This window comes from Eulemur rufifrons, chromosome 8 (genome assembly GCF_041146395.1).
Source record: "Eulemur rufifrons isolate Redbay chromosome 8, OSU_ERuf_1, whole genome shotgun sequence".
Classification (NCBI taxonomy): Eukaryota; Metazoa; Chordata; class Mammalia; order Primates; family Lemuridae; genus Eulemur; species Eulemur rufifrons.
In genome coordinates this window covers 98223304-98246157 of record NC_090990.1, presented here as the reverse complement: position 1 = coordinate 98246157, position 22854 = coordinate 98223304, and the positions used below count along the sequence as shown (strand labels likewise).

Sequence of the window (22854 nt, the reverse complement as noted above, 5' to 3'; positions counted from 1 at the left end):
TGTGGCTCTAGGGCACTGGCCAGCCCCGGATGCGAGGAGCACTGCCCTCCCGCAGGAAAGCAGCATTCAGACGGAAGTCTAAGCTGGAGCGCGGGATCAGGAGTGGCAGATGGGCGGAACTTAGGGGCGCCAGCAGTTCTCTTCCTGGTGGAGGCCGTGAAGCCAGTTCATTCTGCAGAGGCTTCTTATAGCATGGCACAGTGCCAAGGGCAGGGACTGTGGAGCCCAAAAGACCCGATTTCAAATCCCACCGCTGCCACTTACAACCTGCGCCTTAAGTTCCCTGAGCCTTGTTTCCCTTTTGTCCAAAAAGGAGGTTATAATGACTGCCGCCATGAGCGGATTGTACTGCTGGAAACGACATGTTAAGGCATCTGCCTCGGTGCCTGGCGCATAGTAGGCATCTTATAACTGGAAGTGTTCATTATTAAGGAACGTCGCTGAGGCTGAAGGGACAAGAACGTAAATCAAATCATCCCTGTTGTCCAGGGGCTCCCGGGAAATTGGGGGAGACAGAAACACACACAGAGTAACTATTACTCCCGGGTGGGCTGTGATAAGTGCCAACTAGAAGCCGAAACAGTGTGGTGGGAGACTAGGGAGGGAACAAATTCAAGGTGAGGCTGGAGAAGCTTTGTGCTGTGGGAACAGGGGTGGTGAGGGCCGTGGTTTAACCTGAAAGGAAGGAGGTCTGGGAGAGAGATGGAGGGGAGGCTGGGGGGAAATCAGGGTCCCCTCAGCTCTCGCCTCTTCTCACCTTGGCAAGAAGCACAGAGCTGTCTGCAGTATCCCCTGTTGCACTCCACATCTCTCCCCGGGCTCCTTCGGTGCTCCCTCAAGGCTCTGATCTCCTCCACCTTTATTCAGCCTTCCCCCAGCCTGCTAACCCTGGCAGAGCCTCCTCGGAGTCCCCTATTCTGGGGGAACGATGCAGTGTCCAACACCGGGGCAGGAGGTGCGGTGCTGGCTCAGTGTGGCCACACCTCCCTGCCCACCTCACTGTCTTCCTCCTGGTCTCCACCCCTCTCCCCTCCTGCTTTCCTGCTGTGGCCTGGGTCTCTGCGCTCTGTGGTGCCTTTGTCACACTGGCTTTTCCCTCGGGATCCCGTGGGCCTGGCCTCAGCAAGGGTCTTTTTCTTCCTGGGCTCTTCCTAGCAGAGCTCTCCTCTTCCCTCCTCACACCTCTCTCTCCTTTCTCTGCCTGCTCTCCCTGCACCTCTGTGTGGGTGTCTGTCTCTGGCTCTATTTCTCAGCCTCATTTGCACCGCTATTGCCCTGCTCCTCGGCGTGTGTGAGTGCGGCTCGGTAGTTCTTTGCCTTCCTCCACGATGGCTGCCTAAGAGTTCACCGTGTCTGTGATGGTGTCTGAAGTTGGGGAGAGAGCGAGATCCAAGCAGGTGGAAATTCACTTAAAAACATACACAGAATCGCAGAATTGCACACTCGCCCCAGACTGGAGCTGCCAGGATTTGATGGTGCAACAGGGGGCAAGTCTGTTTTCACTCTCTGTCTGTGGTCAGGCCCTTCCTGGTTCCCCCCTGCCTGGCTCCCCAGGCCCACCTTCTCACCCCGCAGTGAGCGGATTCCCTGCATTTCTGCCTGGCGCTGGTTTTATTTCCTGGAAGTGGGCACGGGTGGAGGGATGGGACTGATATTTCACCCTGGTTCAGGGCAGGCAGCCGGGACCTCGGAGGGGGTGTCCTTGGATGTGTGCATAGGCTACCCGCGAGGCCACTTGTATGGGTCCTTGACACTCCAGGACATACCAGTACCTCCTCCCCTAGGCCACCAGGACACTTCCACCCTCTCTTGACCGAACAGTTACACCCTGTCTGAGGTCTGCACCTCACTGCTCACCTCCTGGGCTTTCTCTTCCACTCCCTCGCATCTCCTCGTCACCCCCCATCATTGCACTGGAACCTTCCAGACCTGTTCCCCTACCCTTCAGCTCTGCTCCACATTGCCTTTTTCCAGGGAGCTTCCCAGGACCAACTCCTATTCCTGCCCCCAGCACTGTTCCTCCTCTCACTGGGGGGAAGATGCTGTCCCTTCACCCTCCTGGCCTGCCTCTCCGAAGTCTGCGGGCCCCACCTAGGGGTAGGGCATGCTCTGCCTGCTTTTCTCGGTGGGGGTGTCGCAAGGCAGGGCTGTTTGCAGTTTGCTGACTCTCACTCCTCTGCAGATTTATTCAGAACCTCTGTGATGTGCCCAGCAGCCAGGCCCTGTGCCCGGTGATGGGTCTTGGGCTATGAGTGACATAGTCCAAACTCCAGGAGTTGCCTCTGGGTCTGGGCAGGGAGGGGCCGGCCGCTGCACTGCAGTGTGGTCTCTGGTATAGCAGAAGAGAGAAGTGAGTACCTAGTGCTCCGAGAGAAGGCATGCAAGTCATGGAAGACTTCCCAGAGGAGGTGACTGTTTGAATCCAAGGGAAGGGGAGGGAGAAGTGTTCCTCTCACGGAACCTGTGCAAGAATGGGAAGGGGTGACAGAAGCCCGGCATGTGCAGAGTAGAGAGAACAGGACTTGGTGAGAGCAGACTGTCAGCTTTCCCCTAATCATGAACCAGGCTGGCATAGCCTGGGGGCATCTGGACGCTAGCTCAGGGGCTGTCTTGCCTGCGGGGGCTGTTTTGGGACCAGAAAACATTGCCTGTGACTTTTTCGGGCTCAGGATCTAGGCTGCCTTTCCATCAGGTTAAATTCCCAAGACCCCTTCGTTTCCCCTCCTCCCGGGACTCTCTGCAGGGTCATTGCTTCCATCCCCCTGTCTCCGGACTAAATGACTTCAAACAGGCCTAACCCCAGAGAAAATTTTACTTCAAAATCCCCAGAAAGACATAACTACCTTCTTTGTCTCTGCTCAGGTTTCTGGCTGTCCCTCCAGTTGTCTGACTGCTCAGGGTGAACAGTGATCGCAGCTGCCATTTAGTGGGTACCTGTGAGGGATGTACCAGGCATCCTGTTCACCTCATCTCGTTTGGCTTTCACAGCAGGGGGGAAGCAGGCGTTACCACTCCCCAGTTTATCAAGCAGGAAAATGAAGCTTAGGGAGTAAGTAGGTTGGCCAAGGTCACTCGGTTGAGAAGCCACACAGGCAGAACGTAAACCTTAGTCTGTCTCCTGAAGCTGTGCTCTTAGTATTCGAGCATGGAGGGATCTGCGGTCTTTGGTCCAGGTTTGTCATTGTACGGGTGAGCACATGGAGGCCCGGATGAGGAAGTGACACGCCCAAGGTCACACCACTCCTCACTCCAGCAGGATCCCCATCTCCCGAATCTGACTGCAAGTGCCTCCCACCTCCGTCCTGCCGCAGGGCCAGTCACCTCCTCACTCCAACTGGACACGGAGCCAGCTGCTCACTGTCCTCTGGAGATGTCAGCAGGAGACCAGGATGTCCAGGCCCCATGCAGGAAAGCTATGAATATAAATTCCATCTCTGAGCCAGGGCTCACCAGCCATCCACTCTCAAGCCCTTGACTTGGGCTCCGGGGGCTGTGGGAAGGAGAAACGTGAGTGTGGGGAGTTTGCAGCATGTAGCTGCACTAGAGAAATGCGCAAGGATATGAATAAATTTGAATAATAATGAAGGCAATGCCTGAATTAATAATACAGCCTGCTCACCTGACCCACCCCTCTCCCAGGATCTCAGCACCTGCCACCCTAATCCTTCAAAATGTGTGTGAGCCTTATCCTTTTCTCCTTTAGAAGATGTGAGTGGGAGATCAGGTCAGCAAAGTTTGAGGAGACCCTCAGAGTATGGGAGAGGGACCCTGTTTCTAACTTCCTGGCCCCTGCAGACCCAAAGAGCTGTACCTGCACACTTAAAGTAAGGAGGCTGCCTACACTATATCATATCCAGGCCACCAGTCCACTCGTGGCCCCTGCCACCTCTTTTTCAGTCACCTTTGTGTGTGGCATCCAGTGTGGATGGATGTCAGATGTCCAGGGGGAGGAGAGATCATGACTCTCAGTCTTAGAGGAGAGGTTCCTGTTCTGGTATAACAGTTAGGGCAAACGCCCACCTCCCAGCTACCCTCTACCCTGTGACAAGCAAAATCATGGGCATAAGCCCTGATAACTTGAGAGAGGACAGCAAGGCTGGGTGATGGGACCAGTTGTGGGCCCAGGGATCAGTCTAGGAGGGCTTCCTGGAAGAGGGGGATGTGGGAAGAAATGGGGCTGGAGGAGAAAAAAGAAGGGAGGGATAAGACTAGGATCTGTCATGGCTTAGAGGGAGATCTTGGAATGGGGAGGGGTGAGTTAAGTTTGCTTACACACGGTGGTGATGGCAGGTTAGAGAAATTTTGGAAAGCTGGGTTTGGAAAAGGTTGGATTTGGAGCTTGTGGCCTCTGCAAAGACTCCTGAGCTAGGGAGCGAAAGAAGAGGGAGGAGACCCTGAGTTCTGGGGAGAGCTGATTTTGGTTACCTGGTGTGACAGGTTGGGGGTGTGGCAAGGAAGCCCAGACCTCTCCCTTTGCTGTCCTCCAGCCTCTCAGTTGCCCCTCCCCTCCTTTTCCCACAGCCTGGCAAAGGAAGCTGAGCCCACAGCCCCTGTAGCTCTGCAGGGAGTCCAGGCCTGCCCCACCACTGGGACTGACCAGTGCTGGTTGGAGCGGGTGGGTGGGAGTGGTGGGGGAGAAGAAACCCGCAATGCAATTCCCTGCTCCATTTAGGCTCCACAATTAAAGGCAATTACTCTGCAGTTCTCTAATCAAATGCTCCCAGCCGAGCTGCCAGCCGGGCAGCCATGTGTAGCTCCCACAGCCGGGGGGGAGAGTGGAACAGAGTCATGTGGCCTCTCAGCTCCCACCGTGCTAGTGTGGGAGGCTGGGGGTGTGCAGGTGTGTCCACCTGTGTACGCTCACACCCCCAGCCCTTGGGAGCAAGGGGTAAACACACAGAGCGGTGCAAGTATGCCAAGAAGTGCGTTGAGAGTTGCTTGGTTTTGGATACATTCCCTGCCCAGGAAGCTTCTGTACACACGTGTGTACACATGTACATGCCTGCCCCATAAAACATATGCACTTGCTGGATGCATTCAAGGGAGAATTGTACCTGGCATAGTTGCACGCGTGTGGTGGCTCATGTTGGCTCCCATTGGCTTACCTGACACATGTCCAACTAGGGGTCACTGTAGAATGGGCCCAAGTCCCAAGGATTGAGGGGGGCTGCAGTGTCACCAATAGCCATTGTTACGAGTGCACGGCCCGATAACATGGGTGTGGGGTGAGGCAGTGGGTGGTAGAGGAACAGCCCAGGCCCTGGGGAGCAGGCGCTTGGGCTCTCATCCCAGCTCTGCCATTAACTCACTGGGTGCCCTTTAAGTTACTCTTCTCCATGGACCTCAGGGCCCTCCTCTGTAAAATGAGAGGGTTGGACTAGACCCATCTCCAAGACCTTTATGTAACACTGCACCACTTTAACAATTGCCAAGCACTTCAGCTCCTCAAACCCATTCCTGTGGGCCATGGAGGGGAAAGGAATAAAGGGCGAGCACATGACATCTTGGAGGGAAGGGGTTGAGGCTGAAGAGGAGCAGACACCGGGGAGTCGCCCTCCCCAGCCTGAGGTTCTCTCTCTCCTGCAGAGTGTGTGTGTTAGGGGGTGGGGGGGTGACCTCTTGGAGGAGCCCCTCTCCTCACTCACCTCCTTACCCAGTGCTGCCTTTGGCTTTGCAGGGACCCAGACCCGCTTCAGCCAGGAGCCAGCCGACCAGACCGTGGTGGCCGGACAGCGGGCCGTGCTCCCCTGTGTGCTGCTCAACTATTCTGGGATTGTGCAATGGACCAAGGACGGGCTGGCCCTGGGCATGGGCCAGGGCCTCAAAGGTGAGTGCGGCCGCCCAGCCACCCGGCGTCCCAACTGTCTCATCTCGGCACCCTTTTCCCACTCCCAGCGTGGATTTCTGGACTTACTATCCCTTAGTGTCCTCACCACCCTCCTCGGCACTCCAGCCTGCCCTGCCTGTCCTCCCGAGCTCCGTCTCCGCTGCTTTCCCAACCCACAGCTCTGACTTTTCTCCCACTGCGGACTGGCTCGAGGAAGGCAGCATGACGCCAGAGAGGTCAAGGGAAACCAAGAGACCTTTACGTAAGGAGCTTCAGACAGACAGACAGACACCCTGAGGGGTGCTGCAGGCAGAGGTCTAGCAGGAGGTGCTGGGAGACTCCGGTGGAGGGGAGGGGAGAGCACAGGCAATGTCTGTGTCCTGCAAGTGCCTTACGCCGGGCTGGCTCTGCTCCAGCTTCTCTCCTCCCGCCTGCACAGGCGATGTCTGCTCAGAGGCCAAGAACTCATTTTAATATCAGCCCAAGCACTCATTTATTTATTCATTCAACAAGCCTTTATTAAGCACTGGTATGTAGCTGGTGCTGAAGCAAATGTAATGAGTCAGTCAAACAAAAAAACAACCTCCCGTATTCTAAAGCAGGTGAAGAGACCTTTGGAAAGGCCACCTGGCAGGGTGGATGCAGAGCGGTACGGCTGGGTTCTAGCCCTGCCTCCACCGCCTGCCAGCTGGGTGATGTCAGGAAGGCCACTCCACCTCTCTGGGCCTTAGTGTACTGGTGTGTGAAACAGGCATGGCAGTCGCAGGCCTGCCTGCCCTAAAAGTGCATTTGTGAGTTCTGGACCCAATGGGAGAACGTGCTTTGTGAAAACACACTGTGAGATGTAAAGCCTGGTGATGATGTCAGTATGGAAGCGGGCTGTGTATTTCCATTCTCATTATTGTTGAGGGGGCTGAGATGATTTGCAGTGGGCTCCCTGTGTTAGCACAGGTAGGGGAAATTTGTCTGTGCAGAGCAATCCGTATAAAGGAAAGCGATGGGTCTGGTGCATCCATTGATGACAGAAAGAGAAAGAAACTGGGAGAGAGAGATCAATAGATACGGAGTGAGAAGAATCGATAGCCTCTGGACAGAGGGAGATAATGGGAGGCAGCCATGGTGAGCAACAGGAGAGGGGAGGGCAGGGGAGTGGGAGGGGGGTGGCAGCCTGAGGGAAGGAGGGCGAGGGAGGCTGAATTGGAGACCCCCACCCCCGCCTCAGCCACCACAGGAAACCAGGACTCTGGTTTAGGGGCTTCTTCGGGCAGCTGGCAGGGCCCTGCCTCATCCGCCCTCCCATGGCGCGGGGGCGAGACCTCTGCCTGCCTCGGGCTTCCCTCTGCCTTGCAAGCCCCACAGAAGTGCCCCCAGTGAGCTCACATCTGTGCTGTGGTGCCCTATATTTCCTGGTGCCCACACGCTCTCCCTCTCCCCCCCTCTCCTTGTCTCCCTGCTGTCTGCCTTTTTTTGCTCTTCTTTCTTTCCTATTATTATGAGAGACATTTGTCTGCAAACAGCTTCAGAGATTTCCTCTGCTCCTGCTCCCCTCTCCGCCTCTGCCCCCCTCCTGTCCGCTCCTCCAGCTCTGTGGCTCCCGGCCTCGCCATGGGGGTCGTGACAATAGGCGCCTGTGTTGGGGACCTCACCCTCTCCCCTGACAGTGGTGTCCCAGCACGGGGCAGAGGGAGGAGTGCTGGTCTGGGTCAGTGTAGGCCCTGGCAGGGGACGAGGGGTGGGCAGAGGAGTGTCCTTAGCGGCAGGGCCCTCCCGGTTCCAAGGTTGGGGCTCACCCGGGCCTCGCCCTTTCTGTTTCTGCAGCCTGGCCGCGGTACCGGGTCGTGGGCTCCGCGGACGCCGGGCAGTACAACCTGGAGATCACAGATGCTGAGCTCTCTGACGACGCCTCCTACGAGTGCCAGGCCACGGAGGCCGCCCTGCGCTCCCGGAGGGCCAAGCTCACCGTGCTCAGTAATGACCCAGCGCCCTTCGGTGCCTCCCCGTGTCCTCGAAGCCTCTCCTGCTCTCCTCTTCGGGGTCGCAGCTTCTGCTCTCTGTTGCTGGCCTCATCCCTGCCCCCACCGTCCCACTGTCCCTGGTTTTCCCTCCCAGCTCCTTCTTTAAACGTCCCCCAAAGCTAGGTCTGGGTAGAAGAGAGTAGAGCAGGGACATGGGCCCCGGGCAGGACACATGGGCTGTGTGAGGACTGGTGTCCTCTCTGCTCCAGCCTGTGCCCAGGCCACTCAAGGACAGGGCTTTCGGCTTCTGGACACAAAGCTGTGGGGACAAGTCCCCGCAGGAGCAGGGAGCTTGGGGTGATGGAAATGAGGTTCTCCTGTCCCAGCTTTCCTGGCTACAGGCTTGTTGGTGAGGGAGCCTCTCCTTCCTTCCTCCTGCCCCTCTGCTGCCTGAGTGCACAGAACGGGCCCCCTTGCTCCCCTCCCTCCCCCCAGCTGCCTCCTTTGCTCCCCCAGCCTCACCCTCCTCTCAGATTCACCTGGGGGGCTCCTGGGGGACCCGGGGAGCAGGGCTGGAAGGGACAGGCCGTGGGGCTGAGATCTGAGGGGCTGTCTGGATGGCTGCTGTGGGAGGGCTGGCTCTCGGAAGCCAAGCGCCTGGCAGCCACCCGCTCACAGGGGGACTGAGCAGATGTCCCTCTATGGTAACCCCGGAGGCCATTTGCATAATGAGGGGACTCTCGCCTGCACACAGTGCCGGAATGAGGCCAGCGCCCGCAGGCCCCCTGCCCACCCTGCCCGTCTCTCTCCCCAGGCCTCGCTCCCGCCTGCCTCTGGGCCCATCAGCCTTCCTGCCTCTCCCCACTCTCCTGTCTCGCTGTGGCCCTGCCTCTGTTGTGCTTTCTGTCTCGGGCTAGGACTCTGTCCGCCTGTGACTCTCTGTCTTCCCTTTTGTCATTGACTCTGTCCCTATCTTTTATCCTGCCTCTTTTTCCTCTCTCTAACCTGGAATCACTGAAGTGGGGGGAGGCGCCAGGATGGATGGGAGGAAGGAGAGAGGAGCTGAGATGAGTGAGCCTGGACACAAGGAAGTTTCATTCTGGGGGGAGGGAGGTGAGAACGTGACAAGCTGTCCCAGTGTAGCGGGAGGAGTCCTGGACTGCTGCGGTCGGGGGACCTGGGCTCCGGATGCTCCTGGGCCTTTTTGGCACCATGGCCATGAAGAGGTGATGACCCCTGGGCATGGCTTTTCTCACTGGTAACATGGCACAGTGGCATCAGCCTTTTCTTAGCAACTGCTGCTTTGCTGCACAGGGACTTGTAAGCTGTGAAAGTGGGCGAATGTGAGACATCAGAGTAAGTGAGGACTGGAGGGACCCAATGGCAGATTTGTTTGGCTGTACAGGCCCTGGGGGACTGGGATTCAAGACTGGTGGATGACTTGCTTTTCCTTCCAGGACTAAAATGGGAAGAATTAGCAAGGAACAGGATTGAGGTTAGAGAGCAAGAATTGGAGGGTGAACATGGGGTGCCAAGACACCGTCTTCCATCCCTCACTGGCGGGTGTCAGCCCCCTTGCTGGACCAGGCACTCGAAGGGAACCACGAGATGCTAGGAAGCCTTGTCCCTTCTTCTTCCTCCCTAACTGCCTCTATTTTGGACCCTGGAAGGTGCTACTTCTGCCCTGGAGAACGCTCATCCTAATGAGGGGTCCTTAATACTCTTGTTTTCTCTCTCCTACCCCAGCACAGAGACAGAGAGATAGAGAGGGATGAAAAGAGGCCAACTAAGCCCCTCAGTGCTGCTGGAATAAGGGCTTATAATGGCACCCAGTGGCTTGGTCCATCAAGGAAGGCTTCCTGGAAGAGGAGAATGTCAATGGGAACTCTAGATGGGGGAGCGCCTTGTTAAAAAGAGTGCAGGTCAATGAGGGAGAGCTGCAGGAGGAGGGGAGCCAACAGCCTTGTTGGGGGGCATGGCGGGTGTGGAGGTGTGGGCCTCACTGGCCAGCCTGAGGGGCTTGGATGGGTGACAGGAGCAGGGAGAAGCCCCAAGAGTGATGGAGCTGAGAGGGAGGCGGGGCTGGTTAGTCCAGCTGCTCTTGTTTTCTCACTCTCTCTCTTCCTTGTCTCTCTCTTGGACTCTCAAACACCCTGCCACCTGCAGCAGGTGGAGGCAATAAGAAGGCGTGACATTTTCTGCATCCCTTCTTGCTTACCTGCTTGCCTACAGCCTTTGCTCATGGCAGCAGGGCCCAGAGACTGGGCAGGGCAGAAATGAGGAGTGGGCTGTGCCCAGTGGCTCATAGCAGCCTCCCTGCACACCACCAGCCCCGTAGACTCACCTTCTCCCCAGCCATCCCCCCCCCAAGCCCCTTCCTCCCCGTCTCCCCAGGCCAGCCTTCTTCACAGAATGTCCTCTCCTGTTTCTCCTTACGGTCCACAGACCTGCACCCTCCTCCTCATCCCTAGTGATAAACAACTCCAGGCCTGCGTGAGGAGCATGGCTTAGGGGTCTGGTCGGCCTCGGCCACATCCCAGCTCTGCCCTTTAGCTCACTGTCCTGCCTCTGAACACATTTGCTTAACCTTCTTGCGCCTCAGCTCCTTATCTGTAAATTGGGGTTAATGGTATTTACCACGCAAAGATTAATGAAATATACTTTGTGGTATGAGTTAAATGAAAGCATGTACATGGTGGCACTTTGGCCAACGCAAGGTGAACATCCAGTGAACGGTAGAAATTATTGTCAGTCACATCATAGTTTGCAGTTGGCCTCACACTCTTGATTCTTGTTTCACTTCTACAATAAGAACTCTAGGGAATAGGTGTTGGTGTTATTTTTGAAATTTTACAAACAAGGAAACTGAGGCCACAGGCATGTGGGCATGTTGATAATGCAAATCATAAACTCTTGTTCATAAACACATGCACATCTGGATTCATGACCTCTAACAGCTGGCTGAGCAGACTCAACAGCTTTATTTTCCCTTGCCCCAATACAGAGGACAGGGATAGGCTTGCGGGCGATGGGCAGAGTTTGGAAAACCGTAGAGCAAGGTAGGCTGGTGGCAGAGGTGACAGATGGACAGTCTTTGCCCGAACAAAGGGAATGGGAACACTAGAAGGGCAGGAGAGACAGATGCCTTCCCCTTGGGGGGACTCCGCATGTCTGGGCACACATCTGGCATGGCATCTCCTAAGGGCTGTGCCCACCCAGGACCTTACTCCTGGCGTGACCTCAGAGGGACCCAGGCAGAGCAGGAGACCCTGAGTGGTGGCTCTTTATCCATCCCTCTCTACCTTTTTCTACTTCTGAAGCTGCTTCCCACTCCCATCCCCAAACCTGCACCCATCCAGCACTGGAACCAGATACACCCGGGATCTAGGAGGAGGGGCCAGGATGCAGAGGATAGTTAGCCTGGCCGGAGTTGGAGCCACTGCTGGCTCTCGCCCTGGTAGTAAGCTAATAGTAAGCTAACGCATTCTGCCTGTGACAGTTTATACACAATATCACGTCCGACCTTCACAAGGGTCCAGTGAGTAGGCATTGTTCTGTCTCTGATGAAAAAACTAAGATTCAGTGACTTTAGGGTCTCACCCAAGATCCCACAACAGGTAAACAAGAGTGCCAGGATTTGAAACCAGGGCAGCCTGAGTCTAAACTTCATTCTTTTCCCACCATATTACTTGGCATGCATGAGGTGAACAGAATGCTGGGACTGGCTGCAAGGTTTCTGCCTACTTGAAGCCCCAGCATGGAGACCTGTATTTCATAAACTTGAGGACAGCCCTGCCCACCCACCACTGAGCCCCATGGGCTGCCCAGGGTCTCTTCTCTAGGGTTCCCTCTGGAAAGCTCCTTCGGAGTCTTTCTTTTCTTTCCCAGCAAGAGGCAAGTAAAATCTCTTCTCATTTTTGGTTGAATACTGGGTGGACCAGAAAGATTATAATCAAAATCCTTCTGCCTTTATTTCGTCAGTCACTTATTCATTAATTCAGCAAATAGCCCTGAGCATCTGTTATCACCCAAGCTCTGGGCTAGACACTGGGGGGTTTGAGAGTAAATAAGAAGCAGCCCTTGCCCTCAGGGACTTGCAGTCTGGTTACTTTAGCATTTGAAAGCCTTGGAGATAGGGTAGGGAGAGGCCTCCTATTTACTAGCATCAGACACCTGATCAATTCAATTCCTTAAGCATTTAGTAAATGTGCCTACTTGGGTCACATTCTAGGCATTGGTGACCAGAAGCTTGTGAGCTGAAGACCTAGGGTGAAGCCACCACAGGAGCAATGGAGACAGTGATTGTGAGTTAGGGGATAGAGTGGCCCCGCCTGCCAAGAGATAGACATGCAGATGGAGGGTGCCGCCAGGCCAGGGGTTGGGTCATCAGGGCTGACTTTGCTTTGCTCTGCCCTGCAGTCCCCCCGGAGGACACCAGGATTGACGGAGGCCCTGTGATTCTGCTGCAGGCAGGCACCCCGCACAACCTCACGTGCCGAGCCTTCAACGCCAAGCCTGCAGCCACCATCATCTGGTTCCGGGACGGGACACAGCAGGAGGGTGCTGTGGCCAGCACGGTGAGCCCTGGCTGGGCCCCCAGCTCCTCCTGGGCCTGGGCCCCAGCTCATCTCTCCTCTCCCACAGGGAGTTGACTGCAGACTCAGAGGGACACAGAAGCAGCCTTTGAGGTCATTAGGTCCAACCCACTCATTATACAGTTGGGAAAATTGAGGCCCAGAGAAGTGAGCCCCAGGTTCACTGTGCCATTCAGTAGCTGAACAGAGACTAAGAATAATAGTACTAATAGCTGCCATGGATTACGCAGCACCTACTGTGTGCCAGGCACTGTGCATGCTAAGCACTTTATGGACAGTCTTAATTCGCACAAGAGTCCCATAAAGAAGCTGTTACTTCCAGTTCACAAAGGAGGAAACTGATATTCAGAGAGGCTGAGTGACTTACCCAAGGTCACACAGCTGGCAAACTGGGATTTGTACCTGGGTCCGACTGTGCTCTCTCTCCACTGGTCACTTCTGCCCCTTCCCTTCAGCGTCTAGTTGGCATATCAGCCCAATCATCACAACTAAAAGTCTGGGGAAGCAGGGACTATTGTATGCACTTTATAGATGAGGAAGCCATGGCAGAGAAAGGCATTAAGTGACTTGTCCAGGGTCACATGGCAAAGTGGGTGGTACAGCTGGGATGAAAATCCAGATCACCTATTTGAGGTTCCTTCTGCCAGCCGAGGGCAAGTGTGTATGTGTGCCCAGCCCTTTGCTAGGTGCTGCAGGAGATGCTTCTCAGCATGGAGAGAGAGGTGTTCACCTGTGTTCCTCGGTGCGACCCCAGGGGGTACCTGGCTTCTGGCTTTAGCTCTGCCCTTAACACACTGTATGACCTTGGACGATGCACTTCACTTTTTTCCGGCCTTAGTTTCACCATTCGACAAATGATGGTTTGTCCTCAGTGGTGCCACCCTTCTTACAACCAAGAGCTCTGTTATTTCTCTCCAGTAGGTCCACATGTTTTGAAATATTTTGGCAACGAAACAGGTTGATTTCTTAATGGCCATTTGTCATCCACCCCCTTTTTTCACATTCATTAAAGACAACGGAGTTTAGGAACAGCAGAAGGGAGCCAGTGTTACTGCACTGGCCTGATGCTGTTCCAGGCCAGCAAAGATGCGTGCGTGGCTGTCAAACTGCAGGGCCTTACTGGTTAATAGTATGGCTTCCCTCAGGCAGTTTGCAATGTGGAAACCAGCTCAAGAGGTCCTGTGCCCATATTTGAGGACCTCAGTTTGTGTGCCACTGAGGCAGTGTGAGACTGAGGCATGAGTCCCTTCCCTGCTCTCAAGGAGTTTACAGTTTAGCAGGAGATGCTCAGCAGTGGACCACTCACTCATGCACGGTGCCTAGGAGCAAGGTGCCAGGCTGGGTGTGCCCAGACTTGTGTGCAGGGCAAACGGGCTGTAAGAGGCACAAGTTCAGGCTGCAGAGAGTCCTAGGGCTGTGCTGGCTGAGGAAGACTTTCCAAAAGAGGAGGGACTTTGCGCTGGACTCACGAAGGGAGAACTCTAATGGAAACTGTGGACTTCAGTTAGCAATAATATATCCATATTGGTCCATCAGTTGTAACGGATATATTGCCCTCATGTAAGATGTTAATGGAGGAAGTGGTGAGGTGGGGGAGGAGAGTATATGGAAAGTGTACTTTCTGCTCATTTTTTCTATAAACTTAAAACTGCTCTAAAAAAAATAGTCTATGAGCTGGGTGCAGTGATACACACCTGTAGTCCCAGCTACTTGGGAGGCTGAGGCAGGAGGATCATTTGAGCCCAGGAGTTGGAGGCCAACCTGGACAACACAGCAAGACGCCATCTCTAAAATAAATAAATAATTAAAATAGTCTATTACTTTAAACAAAAGCATGGGGAAGATATTGGGAGGAGGGGAGGGGGTGAGCTTTGGGTTAAAGTACCCCTCCAGCCCAGCTCTGAGTTAGGACACCTTGAGAGCAGAGGAGGGGCTTTTGGATTGACCATGTCTCCCACCCTTGTCCCACGCCAGGAGTTGCTGAAGGATGGGAAGAGGGAGACCACCGTGAGCCAGCTGCTCATTAACCCCACAGACCTGGACATCGGGCGCGTCTTCACCTGCCGCAGCATGAACGAGGCCATCCCGAGTGGCAAGGAGACTTCCATCGAGCTGGATGTGCACCGTGAGCGGGGACGGGGCGGGGCAGGCGCAGTCTGGGGCAGTGAGGAGGGGAGGCGAACATAAGCAGCCCTTTGAGAAACACAGAACAAGGATCCTCCCCAGGCCCCAAGGCAAATGCTCACCTTCTCTTAGATTCCCTGGTTCTGAACTGGGGCTGCTAAGAGCTGGCAGAAGGGGCACTGGCTGTGGAGCCAGGCAGTCCTGGGTCTAAACCATGTGATTTGGGGCAATGATTTTATCTCCCTGAGCCTCAGTTCCCAATTCTATATACTTGCAGAGAATAAAACATGGGCCTACAGTCCCTTAACCCAAAGCGAGGCTCTTCATAGTCTTTTATTAAACTTAATAGTCTTACGTTTCTCTGCAGATGAATTAACATGTGTGACTATGGAGTGTTGCTGCTGGGGGTCTTGCACAGTAAACAGTCTGTACACAGCATTGCCTTTCTAAAATTTGAAAAGTTCTAAATTTTGAAATGCATCCTAGTCCCAAGGGTTTCAGATAGGGGACTGTAGACCTGTGCCTGCTTCTTGGGGTTGTGAGCATTAAATGAGATACAGTGTGAGATCATCTAGCATGGAGTGTGCTCACCTGGTAGGTGCGCAATAAATTCCTTCTGCCCAGGGAACTGTGGGGCAGGGCAGCCCTTGGGGATGCCCCTACCCCATCCCTTTAGTGAGCCAGGCGACCCCACACTGACGCCTAGTGGCCACAGTGGGTCATTAATCCCTTGAATAATTTGTCCTTGGGTGCCATCCTTGTGGTCACCTTAGCTGGCGCCCTAGAGGCTCCGTGTGGAAAAGGGGAGGAAGACAGCTTATTTATTGGAGCTGCAATAAATAACACTGCAAACTCAAATTCCCAGAGCCCCCCAGATTGGTGAGGTCTGAGAATATGTACTAGGGAGGGAAAAAGAAACTCAAGGGACAGAAAAGACCCTCACTCCCTGTCTCCTACTTTGCAGACCCTCCTACAGTGACCCTGTCCATTGAGCCACAGACGGTGCAGGAGGGTGAGCGTGTCGTCTTCACGTGCCAGGCCACAGCCAACCCCGAGATCCTGGGCTACAGGTGTGGGGTTGGGGGCTGGGAGCACTCTGGGGTGTGATACTGGAGAGGCCCTTGAGGCTGGGCGGGTGCTGGGGGCCAGTGTCACTGGATCTAGTTGGGTGGGGTCAAGCTCTGACCCCCCCTCTATGGTGCCTTGTCCCCCAGGTGGGCCAAGGGGGGGTTCTTGATTGAAGACGCCCATGAGAGTCGCTATGAGACGAATGTGGATTATTCCTTCTTCACGGAGCCTGTGTCTTGTGAGGTTCACAATAAAGTGGGGAGCACCAACGTCAGCACTCTAGTAAATGTCCACTGTGAGTAGTGGGAAGGCAGGACGGGAACTGGGTGCAGCAGCCTCTAAAGGCCTGGGGTGTAGTGGGGTTGGCCCCACAGGTGGGGAGGCAGCAGGTTGGGATGGGAGCTGAATTCCAATGAGCTTGAGACCCTCACGAGAGGCTTCTTCCTACCTCAGTTGCCCCCCGGATCGTGGTTGACCCCAAACCCACGACCACAGACATTGGCTCTGATGTGACCCTCACCTGTGTCTGGGTTGGGAATCCCCCCCTCACTCTCACCTGGACCAAAAAGGACTCGAACATGGTAAGATTCCTGCCTGTGTTGAATACTGGGAGGAAGGGGTGCGGCCATGGGGGCTGTAGAGGGAGAAAGGGGGGGATTCAGCATTATTTTTCAGATTGAACCTGGGTTATTTCTAGGGTCTTGGGATCAGGAGGAGAAGGACAGTGCTTGCAATCACCCCCACCCCTTCTCACAGGACAGTGGGCCAGTTCAGAGGCAGAAGGAAGCAGGGTGGGGTGGGAGGTGGGAAGAGGCCCCAGGTGGTCGTGTGCAGAGGCACGACCTGTGAATGATGCTGCCCAGGGAGGTGCGGAAGCTGGGAGGGTTCCCTGGATTCTACTGAGACCCACTTTAGATAGTTTGGACCAGAAATATGGGAAGAGAAATTTCAGAGCAAAATGTCCTACCTCATTTGGCAATAAAAATACTGGAACAGAAGAAGCTGCATCCTCTTAAAATGATCGCAGCCTGCACCTGCTCTCTCTGGCCTCCGCCATGTCCCTGCCCACCATTGCAGAGACGGTGTGTTCATGTGCCAACCTGTGTAGGGTCAGGGCATGGATCAGACGGACTCGGGAACCCATTTCCCTTCTGGGAATTCACTTGTGGCCCCTCCTGCTTTCTTTCCAATGCCTCCCATGCGGGGGCCCTCTTGGACCTAGGGGTCCAGGCCTCCTGGCTCCCCACCCGAGGCTGCTCTCTCTGCCCAGGTCCTGAGTAACAGCAACCAGCTGCTGCTGAAGTCGGTGACTCAGGCAGATGCCGGCACCTACACCTGCCGGGCCATCGTGCCTCGGATCGGAGTGGCTGAGCGGGAGGTGCCACTTTATGTGAATGGTGAGTGGCCTGAGAGGCGGCCGGGGCCTGGGCGGGCAGGTGCTGCGGGTCCTGACTGGCCCTGACTGTGTCTTCTTGCTCGCAGGACCCCCCATTATCTCCAGCGAGGCGGTGCAGTATGCTGTTAGGGGTGACGGTGGCAAGGTGGAGTGTTTCATTGGGAGCACACCACCTCCAGACCGCATAGTGAGTGCGCGGCCTCCTGGGGACGGCCAGCCCACCCTGGCTCTCTGCTGGGGCCCAGCCCCATCGCGCCTCTGGCTGTGTTCGCTCGGCCTCCCTTCCCTTTTCCATCCTTCTCATCCTCTGCCTTTCTGTCTCTCTATCCCTTTACCACTCGCGTCCCACCTGCAGCTTTACTTGTGTGGCACCAAGCAAATGACTCAGTGTTGTCAGCCTCAGTTTCCTCGTCTGTAAAGCAGAGGCAAGAACTCCCACTTAATAGGGTTGCTGTGAGAAGTCACTGCAGCCACAGGTGTGAGAAGCCGAGTGGGGCAGCCACTCAATTCATCCTTTGTTCCCCTCTCTTTGCCCTGGGCTGATGCTCTTGCTGTCTCTTACCCCCGCATCCTGCCCTTGCACTGCCTCCTGGTCTCTCCCCCGCTCCCCTTCCTCCCATCAGTCTTCCGCCCCACTCCTCTCTTCTGTCTCCTGCCTTTCTCCCACCAGCCCCTCGCCACTCTCCTCCCTCCTTTCTCCTCTCCCCCACACCAAGAGCCATTAATTCCTTCCGTGACCATTAACCGTCAAACCCCTCATCACATTTAATGACCATTTGGCTAACTCCAGGGCTGCCCAGGGACACTTCATTACCACGGCCGCCCGGCTCTGCTCCCGGGAGGCTTTCCCTGCAGAGCTGGGAGGATTGATCCCTGGAAAGGAGCCAGTTCTCAGCTGCCCCCACCCCACCCCTCGGGCTCCACTCTGAGGGAGGGGACACGCAGGCAGGATGCCCTGGCTGGGAGGTCAGGGATGGCTGGGTCTGGGGGATGCCCCTTTCTGTTCTGAGTCTGTGGCTGGGTCTCCAGAGCCAGCCAGGCGGGTTCGTGTGGGATGGTTAAAGATAAGCCTAAAGATTGAGTTATGCTTAGTTAGAATCACAGACTGTCAGAGCTGGAAGCACTGTCTAGCACTAGCCTGGTTCTCTCATTTTACAGATGAAGAAAATGAGGCTCAGAGAGGGACAGGGAGGCCACACAGGGACTCGGTGGGGAGAGCCAGGATGGGAGCCCACAGTGTTCCAGAACTTTTCCCACCACACTTGGGGGTTCCCAGTGTCGGTTCGTTGGATCAGCTGCATCCACATCACATGGGATCATTATGAAAATGGAGATTCCTGGACCTCTGCCCTGGAGATTCATATTTAGGGCATAAACCCCAAGAGTCTAGATTTTAAGGAATCTCGTTAGGTAAAGCCGATATGTGCCATGTTTGGGAGCCACTGCTCCTCCTTGAGTGGACATTCGATGCCGTGGGTTTGAAGCAGTAGGTGTGACTTAGGTTTGTCACAGACTTAGTGTTAGGCGGAGCTGGGGGCACACACAGCACATGGAGTGAGGGTTCCCTGAGGGTGGATCAGGTGACACCTGGGCATGTGCTTCTGCCCCCTACCCATTTCTCACCTCCTTCCGGCCCTCCCCGCCCCAGGCCTGGGCATGGAAGGAGAACTTCTTGGAGGTGGGTACCCTGGAGCGCTACACAGTGGAGAGAACCAACTCAGGCAGCGGGGTGCTGTCCACGCTCACCATCAACAACGTCATGGAGGCCGACTTTCAGACCCACTACAACTGCACTGCCTGGAACAGCTTTGGGCCGGGCACTGCGATCATACAGCTAGAAGAGCGAGGTAATTGGAGATGCCCAGAGGGGGCCAGGGCAGCCTGGGAATCCTGCCTCCTCTTTCTTCCATGGCAGGACTCAGAAGGAGAGAACTCTTGGGCCTCCCCTAGAACCTGGCCTCGGTGCTCAGCCAGGGAAATTTGCTCTTTTGTTCACATTTACTAAGCATCTGCTATGTGCCAGGCTCTGCCCTCAGGGATGCGAGAACCACTGTGAACAGGACACAGTTCTTGCCCTCAAGAAACTTTCCGTTTAGTGGAGAAACTTACCGAGAGGGGACAAATGAATTCAGATGGAGAAAATCAAATGAACTGTAAAAGGGAATAGCACTACCTGTCTCCTATCTCACTAGGTGGTTGTGAGGATTAAATGAGAGAATATTTATAAAATGCCTGGCATGCAGTAGGTGCTCAGTAAGTTTGGGTCCCCCCCCACCCAAGAACCGTTGTTCTGGTAGGAGAGACACGTTCCCTCCCTTGAGGCACTTCCAGCCGGATGACGGAGCTTTGGCTTCGGGAAGCTGTCAAGTCTGATGAGGGAATGCTAGCATTTTTGTTTGTTTTGTTTTTTTTTTGAGAACTAGCCATTTGACATAGGAGGTGGGGAACCCTGTGGAAAATGATGGGATCCTTCAGTTCCATCCTAGCTGAGGATGCCAGCAAGGGGATGTGGGGGAGAAGAGAGTACAAAGTAACGTGGGCTCAGCAGGGGACGTCTCAGATGGGAAGACTTGCAGGATCTGGATTCAACTGGGACTGCCAGGAAGAGAGAGAAGGCTGGAGGAGGATTCCTGAATTCCTGCTCAGCTCTGGAAAGCAGAGGGAACCCAGGAAGACTGTTTGAGCCCTGGGTGGGTGGGTGCAGATGGGGTGGTCACAGTGGTATGGGTGGGAAGGTGGCAAAAGAGGTGGGAACACAAATGGCAGATTGGAGTTTGGGGACAGCTAACCTCAAACAAGAGCCCAGCCCAGGAAGGAGGGACCAAGCCTCACAGGCAGGTGGACTCATGGAGAGGGCTAGACAGACCCAAGGCCATGGTCAAGCTGATACTCGAGCTGCAGGGACAAGACTCGACCATGCCCTCAACTCTGACCAAGCTGAAGCCCAGACCTAAATCCAACCACAGTCCAGACCTTTCTCTCAAATCCCCTTGACTTAAACGACCACAGGCTCAGCCAGAACTGAACCCTGCACACCATCCTGGGTTGCCACCGTAGCCGTGGCCCAGCCTTCAGCCAGCACTGAGCGCAGCTCCCAGTGTGGCTCCATCCTCACTCTGCTCCTTTTCTTCCCCCACCGGAAGAGGTGTTACCTGTGGGCGTCATCGCTGGGGCCACCATCGGCGCGGGCATCCTGCTCATCTTCTTCTTCATCGCCTTGGTATTCTTCCTCTACCGGCGCCGCAAAGGCAGTGAGTATGGGCCCCGCACAGCCCACAGCCCTCCCCTGGCCCTTCCGGGACACACAGCAGGCAGTGCCTGCCATGGATGGTGGGGTTGGCAGTGGGGCTCCCAGCCCAGGGGGGCCAGAAGCAGCCACTGCGGAGGCCAGCAGAAAGCATCCGGTCTAGGCTACCTCCCCCTGTCCCAGGTCGCAAGGATGTGACCTTGAGGAAGCTGGACATCAAAGTGGAGACAGTGAACCGGGAGCCACTCACGATGCATTCTGACCGGGAGGACGATACTGCCAGTGTGTCCACAGCAACCCGGGTCATGAAGGCCATCTACTCGGTGAGGGTCCTGCTCCTCCCTGGCTTCTGCCTCTTCACACTCCTAGGACTGGCTCTACCCAGCTCTCTAATAACCGCTGTCGTTCTCTCTTCCCTTGGTCGGTCGGCCAACGCTGCTCCTGCTACACACACACTCCAGGCTAATTTCCCTCCAGCAAAAGATAAGCAGGGTGGGATGGGGGGATTCTCCATAGGTATCCTTTGCCCATCTTTCCCCACAGAGTGTGAGAGCTGGAAATGCTTAGCAGTTTTCTGGTCCAACCACCTCACTGCTGGGATAAGGAAATAGTCGCAGAGAGGGGCAGCAATATGCCCAAGGCCACATGACATGTTAGCAACAAAACTTGTGCTTGAACCAGGTGTCTGCCTCCCCCCACTGAATCCCAGAGCCTCTGCTGGGAGAAGACACAGAACTCGGGTCTGCCCTTGATCCCAGACCCCTCCCATGAGCAGGTGGCCTCTGGGTGTGGGTGAGGGGGACGAGCAGGGCCAGTCTCCTGATGCGCACTCCTGCTCTGCAGTCCTTTAAGGATGACGTGGATCTGAAGCAGGACCTGCGCTGCGACACCATCGACACCCGGGAGGAGTATGAGATGAAGGTGGGCACGGGAAGGGGCCAGGGCCTGAGGGCCTGCGGGGTGGAGGTGAGGACAGGCGTGGGGAGCGTGGCCAGGAGGGTGAAGGAGCGGAGGAAGTGGAGTGGTACTAGATGGAAGCACGGGGAGAGCCAGAGGAGGAGGCCCAGAAGGCTATGGTGAGACTTGATCCCTGCCCAAGAGGGAATGCCGCCTCCATCCTCTTCTCTCATTGCCCCCAGGACCCCACCAATGGCTACTACAACGTGCGTGCCCACGAAGACCGCCCGTCTTCCAGGGCAGTGCTCTATGCTGACTACCGTGCCCCTGGCCCTGCCCGCTTCGATGGCCGCCCCTCATCCCGCCTCTCCCACTCCAGCGGCTATGCCCAGCTCAACACCTACAGCCGGGCCCCTGCTTCCGACTATGGCCCTGAGCCTGCACCCCCTGGCCCTGCTGCCCCAGCTGGCACTGACACAACCAGCCAGCTGTCCTACGAGAACTATGAGAAGTTCAACTCCCATCCCTTCCCCGGGGCAGCTGGGTACCCCACCTACCGACTGGGCTACCCCCAGGCCCCACCCTCCGGCCTGGAGCGGACCCCATATGAGGCGTACGACCCCATCGGCAAGTACGCCACGGCCACTCGATTCTCCTACACCTCCCAGCACTCGGACTATGGCCAGCGATTCCAGCAGCGCATGCAGACTCACGTGTAGGGGCCAGAGCCTGGCTGGGGCATCTCTGCGGGGCAGAGGAGAAGGCTTTCACAGCTGTTCCCTGATATTCAGGGGCATTGCTCATTGCTCCCTTCTCGGACCAGCCTTCCTCCTCCGCCGTGGCAGGTGGGGAGCAGGTCTCCCAGAAACACCCCGTCCTGAGGATGGTGCTCTGTGCATGCCCCAGCCTCCCGGGCCTGCCCTTCCCTCTTCTTCGGGAGGGTGTGTCTCTTCTGACCTGCGCTCTTGCCTGACCCCAGCAAGGGGACAGGGAATGTGAAGGTTGGGGAGAGCAGAGGGGGCACTTTTTAGCATTCCCTTTCTATCCCACCCTTCTGGTCTCCCATAAGTGGGAAAGGGGGTATATGGGGGTGGGCAGGCTTTGGCCTAGGGGACATGGAGTATGGGAGTGGGGGCTCTGGCACAGGCAGGTGGAAAACGGCATAGCCCGGCCAGTCCCTCTGTTGTGTGCATTCATGCCCTGGGTGCATCTCTCCCTCCTTAGGGGACTGCAGAAGGGACCTTGGATTTATTTTAGCTCTTGTCTACAGAACAGCCCTTGGCACTGAGTTCAAATCCAGCCCTCATTCAGCAGGGATCACAATGCCAGTCACTCTGGCTGCCCACTGTGGACACCCGTCTGTTAGCGTGCAGGGGGAGCCACGAGTCCCCACCAGCACCGCCCGCCTTCCTTCTCTATGCTGGGCCAGCCAGATAAGTCGGGGTCCTGGTGGAGAAGGACCGTGTCCTAATTGACCCAGAGACCGCTGTTGCATAGCAGCTTCCAGAACCGACGCTAGAGGGAGCCGCCCGAGCCCCCTCTCTCCCCGTCTGCCCCACTTCCTCGCTTTCACTCTGAGCCCGCTTGAGGGAGGGTGAGGGAGGGTGGGGTGCCGCGGGCTATTTTTCAAAGACAACAAAAACAATGAAAACCTCATTTGGGGGGGGAAAAAGCTGTAGGGATTCCCCCACGCGAATACGAGTCCCAGTGGACGGGAAAGGGGGCACCTGTTCTTCTCCACCAGG

General features: G+C 55.9%; 1 protein-coding gene across 1 annotated transcript; it reads left to right on the top strand.

Moving 5' to 3' along the window:
• Positions 1-5763: 5763 nt before the first annotated feature.
• KIRREL1 (kirre like nephrin family adhesion molecule 1) lies at positions 5764-21847 on the top strand. The gene is made up of 14 exons (XM_069478547.1): positions 5764-5827; positions 7646-7795; positions 12202-12359; positions 14352-14502; positions 15466-15571; positions 15716-15864; positions 16023-16150; positions 16840-16966; positions 17052-17152; positions 18614-18812; positions 20109-20216; positions 20396-20535; positions 21056-21133; positions 21352-21847. The coding sequence occupies exons 1-14, from the start codon at positions 5809-5811 to the stop codon at positions 21826-21828; spliced, it is 2091 nt and encodes a 696-aa protein (XP_069334648.1). The 5' UTR covers positions 5764-5808; the 3' UTR covers positions 21829-21847.
• The last annotated feature ends 1007 nt before the right edge of the window (positions 21848-22854 follow it).